This window comes from Bubalus bubalis, chromosome 18 (assembly GCF_019923935.1).
Source record: "Bubalus bubalis isolate 160015118507 breed Murrah chromosome 18, NDDB_SH_1, whole genome shotgun sequence".
In the NCBI taxonomy this organism is placed as follows: domain Eukaryota; kingdom Metazoa; phylum Chordata; class Mammalia; order Artiodactyla; family Bovidae; genus Bubalus; species Bubalus bubalis.
Window position 1 is genome coordinate 45,237,425 of NC_059174.1, and position 22,560 is coordinate 45,259,984.

The 22,560-nt window shown below is 42.7% G+C and overlaps 1 protein-coding gene across 1 annotated transcript in view; it reads right to left on the bottom strand.

The window, feature by feature from the left end:
- LOC112580389 overlaps positions 1 to 19,931 on the bottom strand; it is a 34,961-nt gene extending 15,030 nt beyond the window's left edge. The window contains exons 1-7 of the mRNA XM_045163210.1: positions 19,928 to 19,931; positions 18,187 to 18,417; positions 18,029 to 18,124; positions 15,034 to 15,246; positions 13,921 to 13,958; positions 11,492 to 11,618; positions 10,120 to 10,190 (exon numbers count right to left, since the gene is read on the bottom strand). Of these exons, the coding sequence (XP_045019145.1) occupies positions 10,120 to 10,190; positions 11,492 to 11,618; positions 13,921 to 13,958; positions 15,034 to 15,246; positions 18,029 to 18,124; positions 18,187 to 18,417; positions 19,928 to 19,931 (780 nt within the window). The remainder of the gene's footprint in view (positions 1 to 10,119; positions 10,191 to 11,491; positions 11,619 to 13,920; positions 13,959 to 15,033; positions 15,247 to 18,028; positions 18,125 to 18,186; positions 18,418 to 19,927) is intronic.
- Positions 19,932 to 22,560: the final 2,629 nt, after the last annotated feature.

A 22,560-nucleotide genomic window follows, 5' to 3' on the forward strand; every position in this document is an offset into this window, starting at 1 on the left:
TCCAGTTGCCATTTATGACCATACAGCTGACTCTCTTCAACCATTTTGCCCATTTCACATCCCCATTCCCCTGTGCTAACTACTAATCTTATTTCTGCATTTGACTTTTATTTTGTTCATTTGCTTGTTTTTAGAGTCCACATACAAGTGAAATCATACAGTGATCTGATAAAGGGTTAACATCCAAAATATGTAAAGAAATCATACACGTCAACAACAGGAAAACAAACAACCCAATTAAAACATGGGCAGAGGATCTAAATATTCTTCTAAAAAGAACAAACAGATGGCCAACAGGCACATGAAAAGATGTACATCACTAATTATAAGGAAAACGTAAATCAAAAGCATGAGACATCATCTTACACTGTCGCTGCTGCTGCTGCTAAGTCGCTTCAGTCGTGTCCGCCTCTGTGCGACCCCATAGACAGCAGCCCACCAGGCTCCCCCATCCCTGGGATTCTCTAGGCAAGAACACTGGAGTGGGTTGCCATTTCCTTCTCCAATGCATGAAAGTGAAAAATGAAAGTGAAGTCGCTCAGTACTGTCTGACTCTTAGTGACCCCATGGACTGTAGCCCACCAGGCTCCTCCGTCCATGGGATTTTCCAGGCAAGAGTACTGGAGTAGGGTGCCATTGCCTTCTCCACTTACACTGTTAGAATGGCTAGTATTGAAAAGATAAGAAATAACAAATGTTAAAGAGGATGTGGAGAAAGGGAAATCCTTGTACACTGTTAGTGAGCCACTATGTAGCCACTATGGAAAACAGAAAAGGTTGTGGCCATGAGCTATGAGCTATGCTGGGATTTGTGACCTCCAGAGGAGAGGATTTTGACCCCAGGCCAGAGACAAGGCTTGATCACTCGGAGCTTTTGTGTAGCAAGGTTTTATTAAAGTATAAAAGAGATAGAGAAAGCTTCTGACACAGACATCAGAAGGGGGCAGAAAAGATATCCCTTTGCTAGTTTTTAGCAAGACATTATATACCTGTTAGCAAGTTGCTAATCACATAAAAGAAATGCCTCAAGACTGAGAGAGTTGCACCAGGCCCTCTCCCACAACATGCATTTTGAGATAGAATGGCACAAGCGGAGTCATCTCCAGCCATAAAACAACTGACGTGAATCTTGCGTGAATCTTGAAGAAAGACAGATTTCCAAGCAAATACATAGTTTCATTAACATAACTTAAGAAAACATTTCCATGAGTAAGACGTACTGGTTTGCTGAGCCATTATCAGCTCAAGGTTTGCGAAAAAGGTTAGTCTTAGGCAGAACCAATCTGAAGAAAGGCAGATTCCAAAGCAAATACATAATTTCATTAACATAGCTTAAGAAAAACATTTCTGTAAGAAAAACACATTGGTTTGTTGAGCCAGTAGCCCCTCAAGGTTAAGCTCAGGCAGAATCACGTGTCATCATGACAACACAGAATTAAAAGAAGCCTCCTTTAATTTTGTAGAGAGAAGAAAAAAAAAAAAAAAAATCAGCCACTTGCAGTTTATTTCCTCATGCCGCATGGGGACCTCTGGCCTTCCTACCTGACTGTTAATCCTCTCAACAGTATGTGGATTCCCCTTAAAAACAAAGGTACCATATAACCCAGCTGTTCCACTTTTGGGTATTTATCTGAAAAAAACAAAAACACTAATTTGAAAAGATAAATGCACCCATATGTTCATGGCAACATTATGGACAATAGCCAAGCCATGAAAACAACCTAAATGTTCATCAATGGGTGAATGGATAAAGAATATAATGGAATACTACTCAGCCATAAAAAGAATCTGATCCTGTCATTTGCAACAACATGAATGGTATTATTATGCTAAGTGAAAAAAAAATAGACAAATACCTCCATGTCTGCTGTGCCTTGATAACTCATTAAAAAAAAAAAAAACACACCAAATTCCATTGTATGTATGTACTGCCGTTTTGTTTGTTCATTTTGCATGTGTGCATTATTATTGTTGTTATTTTAGTTCAGTCACATACAGAATGACATCTTATTTGCTTTTGGCTTGGGGAAATTATGACTAAAGCTACAATAAACATTCATGTGCAAGTTTTTGTGTGGACATAAGTTTTCAACTCAGTACAGTAAATACATAGCAGCATGACTGCTGGGTTGTATGGCAAGACTATTTCAACATTTTAAGAAATTGCCAAACTGTCTTGCAAAGTGGCTGCATCAGTCTGCTTGGGCTACCATATCAAAATACCACAGACTAAGTGGCTTAAAGAACAAAAATTTATTTTCTCACAGCCCTGGGGGCTAGAAATTCAAGATCAGGATGTCAGAAAATTCAGTTTCTGTAAGCACTCTCTTCCTGGCTTCAGATGGCCACCTTCTTACCCTGTGCTCACATGGCCTTCCTCTGCGTGAGCACAGAAGGAGGGAGAGAGAGAGAGATGTGGTGTCTCTTCCTTATCTAATGTGGACACCAGTCCTATGGGAATAGTGCTCTAATCTTCTGTCCTCACTTAACTTTAATTATTTAGCTCCTTAAAGGCCCTATCTCCAAATACAGTCACATTGGGAGTTGGGGCTTCAACATATGAATTGGGGAACCCATAAAATTGGCTATACCATTTTGCATTCCCAGTAGCAATGAATGAGAGTCCCTGTTGCTCTATGTACTTGCCAAACTTTGGTATTATCAGGTTTAAACCATGTATTCAGTCTAAAAGATGTGTGTGGGTACCTTATTAATATTTAGTTTGCAATTCCCTAATGACATATGATGAGCATCTTTTTATATGCTTGTTTGCTCTACCTATACCTTCTTTGTTCAGATCTTTGGCCCATTTTTCAACTGTGTTGTTTTCTTATAGTTGAGTTTAAATGTTTCTTACCTCACATAGTTTGAACCTCTGTTGCTAGTAAAATCCAGAGTAAGGATTATTTATATCTTCTTAGAGATTTGCCTCCATTATCATTATGTAATACCCCTCTAAAGAAAATTCCCTTGTTCTGAAGTCTGATTTAATATAGCAACTCCTGCTTTCTTTTGATTAGTGATAGCATGATATATCTTTATCCCTTAACTTTTTATCTATCAGGGTCTTTATATTTAAAGTGTGTTTTTTATAGATAGTATACAACTGGATCTTGGTTTTTTTTAATCCACTCTTCAGTTTCTGAGTCTATAGTTGGTGTATTTAGGACATTCACATTTAATTATTGATATAGCTTGATTAAAAACATGTTTATAACTGTTCTGTTTGTTGTACTTTCTTTTTATTTCCTCTTTCTTCTTTGATTTTAACTGAGCATTTTATATCATTCTATTTTCTCTCCTCTCTTAACATGTTGATGATATTTCTTTAAAAAAATTTTAGTGATTTCCTCAGAGTTTACAATATATATTTCCTTCTAATCTAAATCCATTCTTAAATTACACTATATTAGTTCATGGGTAGTGCAGGTACCTTGTAACAGAGTACTCTCAAATCCTCTATCTAATCCTTTATGACACTGCTAACATTTTCCCACTTACCCATGTGTTATAAATACCCAATACATTTTAAAAATTATTTTTAACAAAGTTATTAATGTGTTTTTTCTTTCTTAGACATTTCACTCCAGTCATTTCTTATATGCACAGTTTCCAGTGTAATTCTTATCCTATTCTTTTTAAGATGGATTTTCTACAGTTCGAATGTGACATGCCTAAGTGTAGATTGTTTAGTATTTATCTTGCTACAGGTTTTCTGAGCTTCCTGGATCTGTGGTTTAGTGTACATCATTAATTTTGGAAAATTCTCAGCCCTTTACTTGAAGTATTTCTTCTGCTCCTCTCTCTTCTCCTTCTGCTATTTCCACTAGGTGTCATTTACATCTTTGATAATTGTTTCATAGCTCTTGGATGTTTCATTCTGCATTTTCATTCTTTACTCTTTTTGCAGTTCCATTTGGGAAATTTCTATTGACATATCTTCAAGCTCATTGATTCTTTCTTCAGCTATGCCCAGCCTACTGATGAGCCCATGAAAGGTATTGTTCATCTGTTACGATGTTTTTTATTTGGGGCATTTCCTTTTGATTTTCAGCATTTCCATCTCTCTGATTATATTACCCATCTGTTTTTATATGTTGTCTGTGCTACTTTTATCAATCCTCCACAGTTCTGGGATAAACACCCAGCATCTTTTCCATATTACAACCTTAGCAAGTTATCCTGTGTCCTTACTCTGCTTAGCAGAGGCAATACTTGAAGCCAGGTCTCTCTGGTCCATGGTCTGTGTGTGTAAATTCCATGACTCCTCAGAATAAGCATGTGAAGCATTTCAATTATCTGTTGTTCTCATATTTATTTCAGCCACCCCTAAGCATATTTCTAAGGACATGAGCAAAGGAGTAGACCTGTTATCACATCCCTCACAGAAAAGGCATCTGAGGTGGGCTGACACCTGCCATGGGAGAACACACAACACACGTCACATTCATGACCTCTCTGGTCTCCTCACCCCAGGGGAAGAGTTACTATTCCCATTTAGACCTGAGGAAATGGAGGCCAAGTACAAAGAGGGGAACTTTTCAAGATCACAGGCCAGGAAAGGGGCATAGCCAGAATCTACACTGCGTTTTCCAGACTACTGCTTATGCTCTTCTCTGCAGCTCATCCCCAGCAGACTGTGTAGTCAGAGGATTCTGAGGAGGCCCATTTCTCTCTCTGGTACCCTGGGGATGAGGGGGTCCAGCAAAATGAGGGGGGCTGAGGCAGCACAGAGGACAGGAGACTGGGAGAAATATGGGGAACACAAGGGACCAGGGGCATGGAGGACAGAGAATGTGATTGCAGCTATGGTACAGAAATGGACCTAATCTCAGGGATTAGATGAGGCTGCTCCTTACCTAGGATACAAGAGTGACACTCAGGTGTCAGCTGGCCATGCAGCCAATTGCATGCCCACTGCTCACCAGGCTTGGGTCCAAGTGGGTTGGAATGGAGGGAAGAGCATGATGGAGAGGGAGTGGGAAACCCAGAGTCCCAGGAGGGCCCCTGAGCTTCTCTTCCCCAGGACCTGTTTGCTTCCCATCGAGGCTGGGACTCCCAGATTCCTCTCCTATTCAGATTATCTGCTGAGCCTCAGACCATTAACTAGTCATATTGCAACATCTCCAGCTAGGGCTCTCTAGCCCCTCTTCTATGAGTCTTTCTGAAAACTTTCTACCCTCACTTGAAAACTATTTCCATGAATGGTGTCACCACCTCCAGGGCATTCCTAACAGGGCCACTGATGTCACCCAAATGCATTCTTTGCTCCTACTGTCACATGCAATGATTCATTTCTAAAGTCCTATTGGTCATCCCCCAAATGCTAGTTCAGGGAACCTCACCCCACAGGTCTCAATACTCAGCAGTCACTTCTCATTATCACTGTTAACACTGTGGATGCTGGGAGAGACTCTGAAGGACTGAGAATTTTTGATGTGGCCCTGACATGTGTTGGTTCCTTCACCTACCTTGTTGTACATGACTTTACCCCTTAGTGCTCATACTTATCCTTCTGGGTAGGATGTAAAATGCCCAACGATGACTTTTAATCTGTAAAAACTTCCTTGCCTCTATCCTAGAACCACCTTTGACCAATGATTCCCAAACTGGCTGAATGTAGACTGACCTCTCCAGGAAAACCTGTGACGTCCCTGCCCTATTGTCCTGATCAGATTGCTACTTCCAGGCCTTCTCAGATGGCATTTCAAAGTAAAGGCTTCTGCTACCTTGTTCAAGCTATTCTCTTCCCACCATGTGTCCTATTATGCTCATATTCAGTCATCAACTATGGTGAGTCTCTGGGTTGTGCCATGATGTGCACCATGGTTCCTTCTTTCTTTTTTAAAATTTTTTGCTGGACTAGGTCTTTGTTGCTGCTTGCAAGCTTTCACTAGTTGCAGTGAGAAGGGGCTACTCTTTGTTGTGGTGCACAGGCTCCTCGTTGCAATGACTTCTCTTGTTGTGGTGGACAGCCTCTAGGTGTAAGGGCTTCAGTAGTTGCAGCACCTGGGCTCAGTAGTTGTGGTGCATGGGCTTAGTTTCCCTGGGCATGTGGAATTTTCCTGGACCAGGGATCGAACCCATGTCCCTGTCTTGGCAGCTGGATTCTTATCCACTGTACCACCAGGGAAGTCCTGGTTCCCTGTTATAACCCCCATCAGTGCATCATCAAATCTTCAGGGATGGAGGAAGTTTTGTTCTCTCCAAGGTAGGGGGTTCCTGTCTCATCAATCTATGGGAACTGTGTGATCACAGCATGTGGCATTCCCATCATATGCCTGTCTCTAGAGTCTCCATGGAGTATCTGTGTCATCATACTTGCTCTCATGTGTCAGTACTTCCATCCTCTCTCATAGATCACTGGTACATTTTACATGTCAGTTGAATGTGTCTGATGTCTGTCACACATCTTTCCTCTACCAGTATGGTAATTGTGTCTGAGTCCTGTCTGTTTTGAAGAGTGTTAACACCCAGCACCTGTCATACAGTGTCCCAAGGATTCCAAGGTTGTACTCAGGTATATCGCAAACCCATCACGCATGACCCCAAATATATGTGTATGACTTTTGGCTCTGCTGCAGTATCACACCTGAAAATGTGGTATGACAGTGTATTTTGCTAGCACACTGAAGCACAGTCTAGAAACACAAATATTTCAGGTACTAAATGTGCCAGACTTATGAAACACACCTATTAAAAGTAATATGGGTATGTTTTAGATATTGATTACACTTCGTCACCTTAAAAACAAACATATTTTGGAAACAACTGAGAAAACTGAGTACTGATAACATATAAGATTTTAAAGTATTTTTATTTTGTGTGATATAGCCCTTACATTTTAGAAATACATCTCTCTTTTTTTTTGGCTGTGTTAGGTCTTTGTTGTGGTGCATAGACTCTATTGTGGTGCATGGGCTTTCTCTTGTTGTGGTACATGGGCTTCTCTTATTGTGGAGCACAGGTCTAGAGTGCATGGGTTCAGTAGTTGTGGCACACTAGCTTCTCTAGTTGTGGTGCACGAACTCTCTAGTTGTGGTGTGCTGGCTTAGTTTCCCTGCAGCATGTGGAATATTAGCTCCCCAACCAGGGATCAAACCTGCATCCCCTGCACTGGAATGTGGATTCTTAATCACTGGACCACCAGGGAAGTCCCTAGAAATGCATCTTGAAGAGATTACGATTAAATGACATGATGTGTATGCTTATAAATAACTCAGTAATAAGCATGGGTATAGATGACTCAAGAATGGCCATGAACAAGCAAATACATGAAAAGATGCTCAACATCACTCAATTATCAGAGAAATGCAAATCAAAACCACAGTGAGGTTCCATCTCACGCTGGTCAGAATGACTGCCATCAAAAAGTCTACAAACAATAAATGCTGGAGAGGGTGTGGAGAAAAGGGAACCCCCTTACACTGTTGGTGGGAATGCAAACTAGTACAGCCACTATGGAGAACAGTGTGGAGATTCCTTTAAAAACTGAAAATAGAACTGCCATATGACCCAGCAATCCCACTGGTGGGCATACACACTGAGGAAACCAGAATTGAAAGAGACACGTGTACACCAATGTTTATCGCAGCACTGTTTACAATAGCTAGGACATGGAAGTAACCTAGATGTCCATTGGCAGATGAATGGATAAGAAAGTTGTGGTACAAATATACAATGCAATATTACTCAGCTATAAAAAAGAACACGTTTGAGTCAGTTCTAATGAGGTGTATGAAACTAGAGCCTATTATACACAGTGAAGTAAGTCAGAATGAGAAACACCAATACAGTATATTAATGCATATATATGTAATTTAGAAAGATGGTAATGACGACCCTATATACAAGACAGCAAAAGAGACACAGATGTCAAGAACAGACTTTTGGACTCTGCGGGAGACAGTGAGGGTGGGATGATTTGGGAGAACAGCATTGAAACATGTATATTACCATATGCGAAACAGATGACCAGTCCAAGTTTGATGCATGAAACAGGGCACTCAAAGCCAGTGCACTGCGACAACCCAGAGGGATGGGATTGAGAGGGAGGTGGGAGGGGGGGTTCGGGTCGGGGGGGGACACAGGTACACCTATGGCTGGTTCATGTCAATATATGGCCAAAACCACCACAATATTGTAAAGTAACTAGCCTCCAATTAAAATTAATTAATTGAAAAAAAGAATGGCCATGACATGATAAATAATGGAAGACTGAGGAATAGTTCATGGAGCTTCATAACAGTTCTCTCCAGTTATATGTAAATGTGTGTATGTGTGTGTATATATATATATACACACACATATATATGAAAAATATATATTACAAAAGGATGATTATGTCCTTGCAATAATAATTTTATGTTAATAAGATGGATTAAAAAGAGTAGGAGGAAATATTTTGGTTTCAGGAGTGTAAGCATATATCAAAAACATCAAATTGTACAGTCTTTGTGCAGTTTATTTTAAGTGAATCATACCTCAATAAAGCTGTTAAAAAACCAAAGGTACTAAATACTCAAAACTTGTCTTTCCTAGTCATTTTACTATTATGTATGCTCTTGGATTTACTTATGAAAATTCTATCAGTATGGTGGGAAAAAAATACAATGATGAGCTACTGTGCATCTCTTCTTATTCCACGTTCAGTGACATCATTTTGGCATCTTGAAACTGGCCATTGTGGGGACCTGCCAGGTGTAAAGGTAATATGGCTTCTACAACAGAAACATGCAAAAACATATCTGGTAAGAGCCTTGGATAGGTCAGAAAGCACAAGAAAGCTTGCCACAAATTTTTAACTTATGGAGAATCTCCTCACTGTGGACATTCATATATAAAAGGTTCAACATTAGGCAGATGTCTTCATCACAAAGACTCTCCTCCAGTGTTTTTATATTGAGCAAGTAGACTGCACCATCCCTGTATGTCTATGGTGACTCTTTGTGTGAATTTCCTGCTTTTCAATGAGGTTAAACTATCACCTGAAGGCTTTCCTATGTTCACTACACTCATAAGGTCTCTCTGTAGTGTGGACTTGGCTGGTGTTGAATGAGGTTAGATCTTTGGATGAAGACTTTCTTAATTCACTGTACTCATAAGGCCTATATGATTGAATATTTGGTGCTGAATCAGAGAAGACCTTTGACTGAAGACTTTCCCACATTCATGGCACTTGTAACCACCTTTCCCCCTTGCTATTTTCTCCCCCTTGGATTTTCTCTTGCTAAATAAGGATAGACTTTTGGCCTAAAGTTTTCTCTTCAGGAAAGCTTTCAGTGATAAATCAGAGCAGATCTTGAACTGAAAGTTTCTCTACTTCATGAGGCTTTTTCCTAGTGTGCAGTCTCCAGTGCTAAATAAGGTGGGTGCTTCAGCTAAAGAATTCCCCACATTCTTTACACTGATAAGACCTTCCTCTAATGTGAACTATCCAATATTTAATGATGCTGAAGCTTTCCTAGAGGATCTCCCATACCCATTGCATTCAGAAGGTCTTTCTCCAGGATGAAATGTCTGATGTTCAAGAAAGCTAGATAAAGAATTTCCCATATTCACTGCATTAATAAGGTCTTTCTTCAGTGTAAATTCATTGGTGAGAACAGGTCTGTATTTGCAGCTGAAGATTTTACCACATTTGTGGAAAGTTTAAGTACGTTTTCCTTTTTGTGGACTCTCTGGTATTTGTGGTTGAAGGCTTCCCTACATCCGTCACACTTCTAATGAATTTTCCTACTATGAATGGTCACCCCACACTCGGTGCTGCTGCATGGCTTCTTCTGTTGTAAGTGGACTGGTGCTACAGGAAGCTTGAACTGACCAGGAAGCACTTCCCAACTTTGTTTCAGGTAAAGGAATTCTTTGGTATATGGAGTTTGTAGCTCTTCACAAACAAGGCCCTGCCACATCCCTTCTGAAAATTTTTCTCTACTGTGCTGCTTCTGGTGAAGGTTTATACTAAAATAATGGTTTCCCACATGCCCCATAAGTAAACGGCTTTTGCTTGGGATATGTGCCCCTTTCCTCAGCCAAGTGCAAAATGTCTTTTAAGACAGAGACACATATCTCACAAGAGTGGGCTTCGTAGGGAAAGGGACCTGCTTTGGGAGTCCTGACCTGTGACATTCCTTCTACAGAAACACTCTGCCCAGAAGGTGCCTCCTCGTCTTCCCCGCCATGCCAATAACCTGGAAACAAAGAAATACAGCTGAAGGACAGCTGACTCTGGTGGGAAGGAGCAACCTCCATTACAAAGGTGCATCCGACACACTAATGAATGAGTGCACATGCATCCACAGGATTGTTGTCAGGAGGAGGGAGTTGGGTTCAGGTGGAGGAAGCAGCTGCTGTGCAACAGTGGTCCTCTAAAGGTCACAGCATGGGGGACATAAAGGACACAGTGAAGAACCAAGTACAGGAGAAAGGGTAGGGTACAGCATAAAGAGGAGATGCAGGTCTACAGCTTACTTGGAGTGGTTTCTAGCACTTCTCTGCTGATGACACAGGAGAGCTATGCAGAAGGATGTGTCTGGGCCCAAGAAAATCCAATAGCATCAGAGTAGTTCTTGTCCAAAGACTATTTAGAGATATGTGCACATCTCACAACACAATATGTGTGGGGCAGTGATGGAGAACACTGTGAGAAAGAGCAGTGGAGAAGAATGAGTGGAATCCATTGTGAGAGTTAGGATTCACCCTAACAGAGAGTCAGTGTAGGAATGACAAGTTAGCAAAGTGTCAAGAATGGAGGAGGAAAGATAGAAATAAAGTGTGGCCACTGGTACTGGCACCAAAATGTAGAAGAAACAGAACAAAATCATGGTATGAACTGAACACACAGTCCTAAGATCACGCCCCCTCACTTGCCACTCAATAGTGCCAGGGACCCTCTGAGCCCATTTTGTGGAGCTGGAGTCATGCCCACCCTGAGAAGCATCCATAGGTCTCCCCTGACCCCCCCATGTAAATATAGTGCCTGGATGATACAAGCTCTAAGGAAAAGACTGGACAGGTGAGTGGCCAGCACTGGCCTAGAGCAACTCAGAGCGACAGACATAGGAAAGAAAATTCAACATTACCAAAATCAACCTCGGAGGAGAATCTTGCGAGAACAGCCTATGGGCCACGTAAGTGGTGACCATATCCGTGACTACAATTCCTACCATAGGCAGAAACGAGGATACATAAGCTAGAGGAAGGGAGTAGAACCTAGGGCAGAGGTGACACCTGGCCAGAGAAAGGTAAAGCAAGGTGGGATCCAAAGGCTAATGGAGAGACTTCTGACTCCTTCCCTGAAAGCCTTTGGGGCAGCAGGTACTGGGACTGAGTGAGAAAAAGACAGGACACTGCAGACAGCTCAGTCCTAGCAACCAGAGCACCTACCCAGGGAACTGGGGAAGGAAGCAGTGCCTGTAGTCCTGATGTGAGAAAGATTTGATCTGTCCATGGGGAAAAGGAAAATATACTGGGGCAGGTATGAGGGTCTTACCTAGAGAGGCCATAAGCGCAAAGTTCTCCAGCATCGCATCACAGTATAGGAGTTTCTGGGCCTCATCAAGGAGAGCCCATTCCTCCAAGGAAAAGTACACTGCCACATCCTCAAAGGTTATGCTGCCCTGCCATGATGAGGAGAGAGGAAATCATGAACAGCCTCTCGGTCAAGGATCCCCAATCCAGATCCCCCCATATGTATTCATGCTCATACTTCTCCCCAGCTCCACAACTCAGATAAGGTATCAGACCCTGGTGCCATTTGTGTCTGTTCCCTCCTAGTAGGCCCATTAATTATTGTGTCTAGCCCTCAGCAACATTAGGCAGGTGGGCACAAGGATGCCATTAAGATCCAGGCCTGCCATGCAGGGCTCCACCTGTCCTGCAAGGCAATTCCTGGGAAGTCTCCCAGATGGTGCCTCCCAAGCACAACCAAACTTGGGCCCACCTTTCATCCTTCAGTCCCTATTACCAGGACACTGGTGACATCACTTCACACTTCTTCATGTGCATATCATACTTTAGACTGCACCTCTCTTCTATCTCCAGACCCTACTGCCACCACCACCACCTCTCTGTCCCATCCTGTAAACCTCTCCCTGGCTTTCCCATGTGTTACTTACCTCATGGTGTCAAGATTATGCAAATGCAAACAGGATTCAGCACTACGCCAGACCCTCATTGGCTCCCACTGCCAGAGGCAGCCTTGAATCCTGCTATCCCATCCTCACTTCCTGGCTTATTGCTTGTGTCACCCTCAGCCATTCAGAGCCACATGCATTCAGATCCCACTGGTCCTCTTCCACTTCCGTGTGGCACTTACTGTCCCCTTGTTAGTCACAACCCTCTTCTCTTAACCTAACACTCATTCAAAGCCCAACCTCATGGCTCTCCTCCTACAGCTTAGTGACTCAATGAAACAACCACATTTTCCCCTAACTGAATCCACCAGCCTGACTGAAACACTCCAGGGTCACCCAAAATCCTAGTAAGTCCATAGACCTGAGCATATGAATCAGCCTCAGCCTTAGCGTCATGTTTCCTCAGTTATATCTAGGCTTCTACATCGTTTCAATGTCTACTCTTCCCTTGGAAGCCTTGGCCACCTGCCAGACCATCCTCTTCCCAAGCCCCCTTTCATGGCCAGTTCTCTCCCTCAACAATGCTTGTGATTGCACGTTACCCTAACCAGGTACTCAAACAAGAGACCCAGTCCTAGGGCACCACCTTCCCTTTCCTGGCCTGCTAATAGCATTACCACCATAACCTCCTCTCAAATGTGACCCACATCTCCACCTCATCTTGGATACACAGAGTAACCACCACCATTTTGATGTCTCCACCTTGAATCATTCTCCAGAGTTTCAGATATTTATGTCCAACTGCCAGTTTAATACCTTCAAGCAGTATTTTCTGAAACATCTCAGATTCTTAACATGGCTTGCCTCCCACCAAAAAATAAAAAAAAAAACTCCTGATATTCCCATTGAAAATCACTGCCAGCTTTCTTTTTCTTCCTTCCAAAACTTCAGAGTAATCCCCAACTCCTACCTTTTTCTCTCTCATCTTTAACATTAGAACATCCAGTCAGTCATACATTAAAGGGGCTTCCCTGGTTGCTCAGAGAGTAAAGAGTCTGCCTGCAATGCAGGAGACCTGGCTTCAGTCTCTGGGTCAGGAAGATGCCCTGGAGAAGGGAATGGCTACTCACTTCAGTATTCTTGCCTGAAGAATTCTTTGGACAGAGGAGCCTGGGGGGTGGGGTGGGGTGGCTATATGGTCCATGGGGTCGAAGAATCGAACACAAATGAGTGACTAACACATCCCTCTCACTCACTCACTCATATACTAAAAAAAAAAAAAACAGATCCAGAATCCAACCACTTCTCCTACTTTCATGGCCACCAGACTGTCCAATTACCACCAATACTCATCTGGACTACTATAGTAACATCATCCCTGGTCTTCCTGCCTCCTCCCTCTCTCCCCTAAATCTGTTCTTCACTCTGCAGTCTGACAGAGCCTTCTAAGACCTGAGTCACATAACCTCCTTGTTCCTATACCATTGCTCCTATCCTCTCCAGGAAAACATTCAACTTCTCAGGCTGCCATTTCAGGTCTGAATGTTTCTTTCCTGATCACCAGAGGAAAGAGAAATGTGGTTCTTTGAACACTCCCAGCTCAACCTTACCTTCAAGCATTTGGACATACTGCTACTTGTGCCTGGAATAACCTGCCCCACCTCATTCCCTTGGTTGCCAGACATAGAAACTATTTCACATAAACAATGACCTAGGGCTTGGGGTTTCTCAAGAGTCCCCAGGCCAAAGGGCTAGGAGAGTGACAGTCTGCACCCTAGAGCATCACAATCTCAGAGAACCTGTGTGTTTTGTGTGAGGAAGTTGGGACTGGTGAGATCCCACTCACCTCGCTAGGGTCCTTAAGCACTTCTGTGGCCATGGAACCTGTGGGAAGAGGGAGGCTGTGAGAAGCAAGTCACCATGGAAGGGCTCCATGGGCTCAAACCTCCATTGTACCCTTGCCTAGTTCTGGGGCCAAGTGACCTGGGCTTACTGTTAACTTCTTTTCTAAAATTCTATTTATTTTTGGCTGTGCTGGGTCTTCCTGCTGTGTGGGCTTTTCTCTAGTTGCAGAGAGCAGGGGCTACTCTTCATTGCAGAGCAAGGGTTTCTCATTGTGGTGGCTTCTCTTGTTGCAGAACAGGGGCTCCAAAGCACAGGCTCAAAAAGTTGCAGCAAATGGGCTTAGTTGTTCTGAGGCATGTGGTAACTTCCTGGATCAGGGATTGAACCTGTGGTCTCCTGCATTGGCAGGTGGATTGTTTACCACTGAGTCACCATGAAAGCCTTATTGTTAACTTCTGTATCCTAGTCTTCAGTAATACCTCTTACCAGCTGTGTGACTTTGGAGAAGGGCTCAACCTTCAGATGACCCACTGTCCTCATCACCCCTTTTCCAGTTGGGAGAAAACTCCCCAGTCACACTTTGTTCTGTACAGACAGGACATGAAGCCCAGATTTCCCCAATAGTCCTGGACCAGAAGCTCCTCCAGGTTTTTGCATACGCAATCTCTCTGCTTGTAACACTTCCACATCTCATCACACTGACTTGCGGAAATGGGCCCTCCCTTCTCACACCCCTGCAGGTACTGTACCCTCTGTCCTAGGCTGTGGTAATTCGACCATGTTCCCCATATGTGGGGCTTTAGGATTCAAAAGTGGGAGTGGTTCAAGTGAGGGCTTGAAGATCTCAGAACCAACTCATGCCAGGTCCATCAGTGAGGCCTCTGTGATCTGAGCCTGTGGGTGAATAGGGACGGTTATGACAGGTGACCAGTGTGAGAACTCCAACATCACCCCTTCCAGCCCAGCCCTAACGTGAGGTCCTCCCAGGTGGCCCCCACCCCAAGCCTTAGATTCACCTCTGTGCATTGAGGACAACAGTTTCTCTCGACCTTTCAGTATCTGGTTGCCTCACACCCGACTCAGCGATCAGGAGCTACGGAGCTGGTGAACCTACCCCAAGCCAGCCAAAACGACAGCCACAAAGAGAGACCGGAAGTCCCGCCCCTATCTTTTGCCAAACATGGCTCGCCCCTCTCCCGCGCCTTCATTGGGTCAGCACTGCCGCTGTTCAAGCAGAGCACTCTGGGTAATATAGTCACCTCTCCGCACGCAGCGAAGACCGTGTGTCCCATCCATTCCAGGCGGTGGAAAAGGCGCTTTGCTTTGTCTCAAAAGAAAGGCACATGGATTTGTGAGCAGTGTTGTCTGCAGTCGATCACCAAAATGTTGATAAAGATTATTTCACAGTTCATCGAGGTCAGCATACTCTTAGAGGCTAAGCGTTTTTTCCGATGCTCCAAAGATTGCAAATCCAAATGATCATTCCATGGTGTCACTGAGACTCAGAGTGCTTCCACACGTAGCTGGGAGCTAATAAACTTAACTTGTTGCTCTTCAAATGCATGTAGCCTAAGGTGTTAATCAGTTCTGTGCATTTCAGTATGTTATGTCAGGAACTAAAGGGAAAAAAGCCAGATCAAGTCAAAGGCAAGAGGGATGTTTGGAGGCCCTTCAAAGAAGTAGCCACACTGAGGATGGTATTTCCAAAAGTGATTCTTTTTCATTCTTGAAAATATTGTAAAGAGAACATGTAGAGTTACCAGAATAGTGAAAGTGAACAGGGATCTGTAGTGTTATGTTTATTCACTGATCTAACAAATGTTCACTGAAGATGTATTGTAGGTGCATGGGAGACATCATGAAACAATTGAGACAAAAACTCTTGCCTTCAACGAAGGCAGACAAGGAAGACAGACAGACAACAGGAAAGAAGTACTTGAGGACTTCCCTAGGGATCCAGTGGTTAAGAATCCACTTTCCAATGTGGTGGGCATGGGTTTGATTCCTGGTTGGGGAACTAAGATCCCACATGCCTCAAGCCCACACACTCTGCAACCCATGTGCCACAACTAGAGAAACCTGAGCTCTGCTAAGAAGATTGCATATGCTGCAACTAAGACCAGACACAGCTAAACAAATACATAATTTTTTTTAAAAGACAGAGGAGAAATACTAAATTATATACGTAGAATGTAGTAGGCAGAATGGAGAGGAGTGTTTATGTGCTGAGAAGTAGGGAGGTAGTCTGTAATATTACCACAAGGAGGAGCAGGACTGAAGCCACCAGCCTGGCCACACCCCTCTCCCACCTGCTCCACCTGCTGGTTTTTAGGAATAGGACCTTTTGACACCAACGGGGATTTTTTTAATTTGGTTTTTAACAACTCAGGGTTTTGTTTTTATGCAGATTTGTGCAGTAAGGGAGATCTCCTTAGTAAGAAGATAACTGAGTAAACACTTGAAGGACGTGAGGAATGAGTCCTGTTGGGTTTATTGTTTCAGGCAGTTCCAGGCAGAAGAAACAAATGTTTTGGGGGCTTCAGTGGGTGGAGCCTAGTGGGGGGTTGTGGTTACCTGCATCCTGGGGCTTCCTCACTGGATTCCTTAGCAGTGGAGGGACTAGGACCTCCAGAGGGACATTTCTCTGTTTTACTCACTGCTGAGACCTCCAGGGATGTCAGTGAAAACACTGGGATCTACCCTGTGGAGTCTGCAAACTTCCAGCCCTGTTGTCTGGGTTATGAGGCAGCATTGCCTTTCCTAGAACACCGCTTCTCTGAGTTTGATCTGTGAACCAGCAGCAAGAGCATCACATGATAACGCTTTTTTTTTTTTAAGGATTTTTTAAATTATTATTTTATTTATTTAATAGTTTGGGGCTGTGCTGGATCTTCACTGCGTCTTGAGTCTTTCCTCTAGTTGTGGAGAGCAGGGGCTACTCCTTATTGAAGTGCACAGGCTTCTCATTGAGGTGGCTTCTTTTGTTGCTTCAAATAGGCACTAGGACACTCGGGCTTCAGTAGTTGTGATTCCCTGGGCTCTAGAGCACAAGCTCAGTAGTTGTGATGGAGGAGCTTACTTGATCTGAGGCTTGTTGGATCTTCCCAGACCAGGGATCAAACCTGTGTCTCCTGCACTGGCAGGCAGATTCTTTACCACTGAGCCACCAGGGAAGTCCCACATGAGAATACTTAAGGAAGTGCAAACTCTCAGTTGTTTGAACCTAGACCTACTGAATCAGACATTCTAGGGTTAAAGTCCAAAAATCTGCCTTAAAGGGCTTTGGGTAATTTCATGCAAGTTTAACAATATTGTATCCTTCTGCTGTGATTCCTATGAATGAGAATCATGCGGTTTTTGTTTGTTTTTTTGCTACTAACAAGAATCACTTCTAAAGGCACAGGAGTTTTGAACTGAGGTTGCAAAATGCGTTTGTGAATGTTATTTTTCCTAATACTTTAACATATAAAATGTCAACCCTATACACATTTCTAAAATACAAAGTGAAAAGTCTGATAATTTTAGCTTCTGGAGCAATGTTTGCAAGCTTCTATTGTCCTTTTAGAACGGAGTCTTCACATGTAAGTCTTGCTCTATGCATGTGTATGTACGTTCAGATATATTCCTATACACATTGTTTTTCTTAGTAAAAATAAAGTTATACTTTGAATGCTGATTTGCAGTTCGCGTTTCTCCATTTATCTTGGTCAACCTAAAGCTACCTCTATTTAACTCCCAAAATCTCCTTACGGACACCTTGTGCGCCACAAGCCGCCGCCTCCTTTTAAAAGCTGCCTCGTGTCATTACCAGTATGCACCATGGCTGCCCAGAAGCGGTGAGGTCAGCCGTGGTTGGGGTTTTGCGACGGTGGCTTAAATCCGCTGGACCGCTCTGCCAAAGCCATGAAACAGGAGGTCCTGTGAATGGCGGGTGTTCTCCGACCTCCAAGGGGTGGGGAACGCGGTTTGAGAGAGTGGGAGAGGCCGGTTGGGACGCCTTTCGGGTCTCAGCGCTCAGATGCATCCGGGTCTGGCCTACTGGTTTCGTGTTCCGTTGTGGTCCCCATCTTCACGTCCAGGAGCCTGGCAGGGACGTCGCATCACCTCACTGCGGCTGCCCCCTGCGGTCCTGGCCAGGTTTCCCGAGGTTGTAGGGACAGGTGTGAGGGCGAAGGGGCCGCTCGATACGCGCTCGGGGGCGCCCTCTACTGGCAGGAACTGGCCAGGCTGTCACGGGTCCCCAGGGAAGGTCTTCCGCGGCTCTGACCTGACCTTGCTTGGGCCTGGGCGTCGAAGTCCCTTTCTAATACTTTTCTGCTTTTCTCTGGAGTCTTAGAGCGAAATTCACTGCTAGAACCTGTTGGAGGCGGGATGGCTGTCTCTGGCTGGCTGGCCGCTCCTCGGTCGCCTCCTGGCAGCCGCTGGTCAAGGTCGGGATTCCGTCTAGGAGCTAGCCTGGAGCATTTGGCCTGTGAAGGGAGATGTGGAGACTCAACCTCTGGAGCCAAAGGTCAAGATTTAGGCTCAGGACGCAGCTCTTAAGGGAGAGCTGGGAGCTCAGCTATTGAGACCAGCACTGGGCAAGTTAGGCCTGGTGCCCAGAGGAGCCAGGGACTTGGGATGGCGCCCTATCCTGGGAGGGCACCCTTGAGAGGGCTCAGCGCCCTCTCAGGGGCCTGTCGGTACCCCTACTAGCAGGTTATCCACAAGAACTGATAGGGAAAGTTGAAAAGAACCTTAAAGTCTTCTGTGGGTCCGATGTGCCTGCAGCTAGTCACTCAGAACCCTTCTACCAGGAACTGTCAGCTGCTGGCCCTCTGGAGAAAGGGCATACATGCTAAGGCACAGTGTTACTTCTAAGTGGTCTCTCTGGGGTCTCCATGGAATGCTCAGGGTGTTCAGAGAGGAGGTCTTTCCCCACTGACTGGTCAGGATTCAAATGAATTGCACGCTATAGGTCTTTGCAATCTCCATTCAGCACTCAGCCCCCAGCAACTGTTCTCACCAGATATTATACAACCTTTTGTTTCTTAATCAATATTTCATTTACACAATTATTTTTCTCCCTGTTTTCATTGCATTAAGTCAGGTATTTTTTAAGCTGCATTAAAATTTACATCTTTTATATGTTTTCATAGAGTGGTTGCACTTAAGGTAAGAACCACATTTATATTCATACCAATCTTTCCCTTAAAGTCTTCTACATATGAATGAGTTCTATTCCAAGAGCTCATTCATAAGTCTAATTTGTTCATAAATCCAACAAAGTTAGCCTACGTACCTAACTAACACAATCGGCTAGATAGTACTATACTGTAATAGATTTATAATACTTTTCACACAAATATGTACTTAAAAAATAAACAAGCACAAAAAATAAAGGAAACATTTTTAATCTTACAGTACCTTGAGAAGTACAGTAGTTTCCATATAACAGTTGGCATAAGGGGCTGGCATGCACATTTGCATCTTTGAAAGTTTGCAACTTGAAGGTTCATATGTAGGGGACTTACTGTCTGTGCATTAGTTTGCTAGAGCTGCTATGATTAAAGTACCACAGATTGGGTGGTTTAACCAACACAAATTTATTTTCTCACAGTTCTGGAGCCTGGAAGTCCAATATTAAGCTATTGGCAGATTGGCCTCTCTCCTTGGCTTGCTGTGTCCTCACATGGTTGTCCTTCAGTCCATGTTGTCTGTGTCCCAATCTCCTCTTCTTATAAGGACACCAGTCATATTGGATTAGGGCCCACCCATATGACCTCATTTTACCTTAATTATCTCTTTAAAAGCCGTATCTCCAAACATATCTCCAAACGTTCTGAGACACTAGGGGTTAGAGCTTCAACATATGAATTTTGGAGAAACACAGTTTCACCCATAATCTAGGGAAATGTGACATGCACATATGAAACTTTAAAATATTTAGATTTTAATGAATCTTTCTGAAGTTGATACCTATGTAACTAACTAGCACTAAATGCAATACAAAAGAATATCAGCAGTACCCATTGTCCTGACTGGGCTTCCCAGGTGATTCAGTGGGTAAAGAATCTGCCTGCAATGCAGGAGAAGCAAGAGTTGTGGGTTCGATCCCCAGGTCAGGAAGATCCCCTGGAGGAGGGCATGGCAACCCACTCCAATATTCTTGCCTGGAGAATCCCATGGACAAAGGAGCCTGGTGGGCTGCAGTCCACAGGGTCACAAAGAGTTGGACACAAATGAAGCAACGGAGCATACACACTGTCCTGAGTGGTCCATCCAAGTCACCATGGGGTCCTCCCCCAACACCAAGAGGAATCCAATATCCTAATCTTAAAAGTCAGTATTATCTGACTTTTGCATAGTTTTTCCTACAGTTTGAGTCCCCAAAATAGAATTTGGTTGTAGCTGTCATTGATCATTGTATGACTGGAATCATGTATTATGTCCTCTGTTTGGCCCTGTATCTTCTTCAAAATAAATGCTTGTAAGCTTTGTCCATGTTATTCCATGTATCTGTGTATCATCCATTTTCACTGCTGTTGAGCAAACAAATAACTATCCATTCTACTGCTGATGCACCTTTGTATTGCTTTCAGTTACCAGTAATCATAATGATGCTACTGTGAAAGTTTCTGTCCATGAATTCTGATACATATAAAAATGTATTTTTATAGCATTTTACAAACTCTCCAGTTTACAAAATGTATTTTTATAGCCGTTTATATCTTCATAAGGAAGATATAAATATCTTAAATATTTATGAACTTAATAGCAGAACTTCAAAATATAGTAAGGCAAGAACTGGCAACTGGCCAAACCAAAGGATGATATACAAATTACAACCATAACTGGAGATGCTAACATTTCTTTCTCATGAACAGTTATAACAAGTGGACAAAAAAAAAGTACAAAAATTTTATCTTGACTTAATGGCTTATATAAACAATTCATCAACATTACCTGAATATACATTCTTTTTCAAGTAAAGATAGAATGTTCACAAAGGTAGGCACATATGAGGTGAAAAAATAAGTCAGCAAATTTCATAAGACAGAATACATACAATGGAATGAAAGTAGAAACCAAAAGCTAACATATCTAGAAAATCCTTTATAAATCAAGCAAAACATGCTTTTACATAACCAATGAATCAAAGAAATAACAAGGAAAATTCGGAAATTAGAAATGAGTGATAATTTAAAACAGCATATCAAAATTTGTGGAGTGTTGCTAAAGCAGTGCTTAAGGGAATGTTGCAGCTTTTTTTTTTTGGCCACCCATGCAGCCTGTGGGATCTCAGTTCCTCAAAATAGGGAACCTGCACTCCCTGCATTGGAAATGCAGAGTCTTAACCGTTGGACCACCAGAGAAGTCCTGGGAATGTTGAAGCTTTAAGTATTTGTATTAAAAATAAGATCTAAAAACAATTATTTAATTTTCCATTTTAAAAACAGAAAATCAAGTTAAATCCAAAGTAGAAATAAAGAAATAACAAATATAAAAGTAGAAGAAAACCTAGAGAAAATTAACAAGCAAAAGCTGGATTTTTTTGAAGATTAATAAAATTTATAAATATTTACTAAAATTGATCAAGAAATAAAAAGAAAATTCAAATTACCAACATCAAGGAAGAAAGGGGTTAGGATTAAAAGCATAACAAGTGATTATTCTTCCAGGAAGAAACTTACAGGTCCAGATAATTTTCCTGGTGAATTTCATCAAATATATAAGGAAGATATTTTACCAGTGTTACATAAACTCTCAAAAAATAGGGAAAGGGGCAGCTTTTCCTAACTCAATCAATGAGGTTAGCATTAGACTAATACTAAAACATAGTAACAAAACATACAGATTAATGTACATTATGAACATAGATATAAAAAATCTTTTAACATTTTTGGAAATCAAATGTAACCAAAAATGAAAAGATGATCTACCATGGCCAAATGAAATTTGTAGCAGGAATGCAAGGTTAGTTTAGTATTTAAAATCAGTGTAATTTACCATCTTAAGAGAATAAAGGAGAAAAGCCAAGTGAATATCTCAAATATGTGTAAAGTGACTGACAAAGTTTAACATCCCTTGCAAAAAAAAAAAAAAAAATTCTCTCAGGAAAGTAACAATTGGAAGGATTTCCTTTGTCCCAGAGCAAAGCAGGGCTGTGGAGTTATCACAAATTTCAAGAGATTATGCCTTGAAACATAAAACTTTTAAACTGCTGTGCATCTTGTCCTTGCATGTGAGAGAAGATCTCTCACAGATAACTATGTGGTTGGCCAAAGGACTCAAACAGAAGACAAGGCCTGATGGGGTTATGCTGACAATTTTTGATCTCTGTCCTACATCTGAGAAGAGCAGAGAAGTGGCCAGTGGGTGTCTTATGAGTTGAACCAATTCAGACCTCCTACTGTGCATTGCATGTGCTCATCAGAGGTGTGCCATGGTGCTGAGTCCCCTGAAGACTATAAAAATGGTCACTCATGATGCCTACATGAGGATGAGGCACCACCGTCTCTCTGGAATCAGACAGAGTTCAAATCCTCGCTTCTCTACTACCATGCGTGTGACCTGAGGAAGGTTCTAAGGGTTAAATGCTGTTTTAATTTGCAAACTGTACAAAAAGAATTGAGAACCTGATTCCCTGGAAAGGATGTTG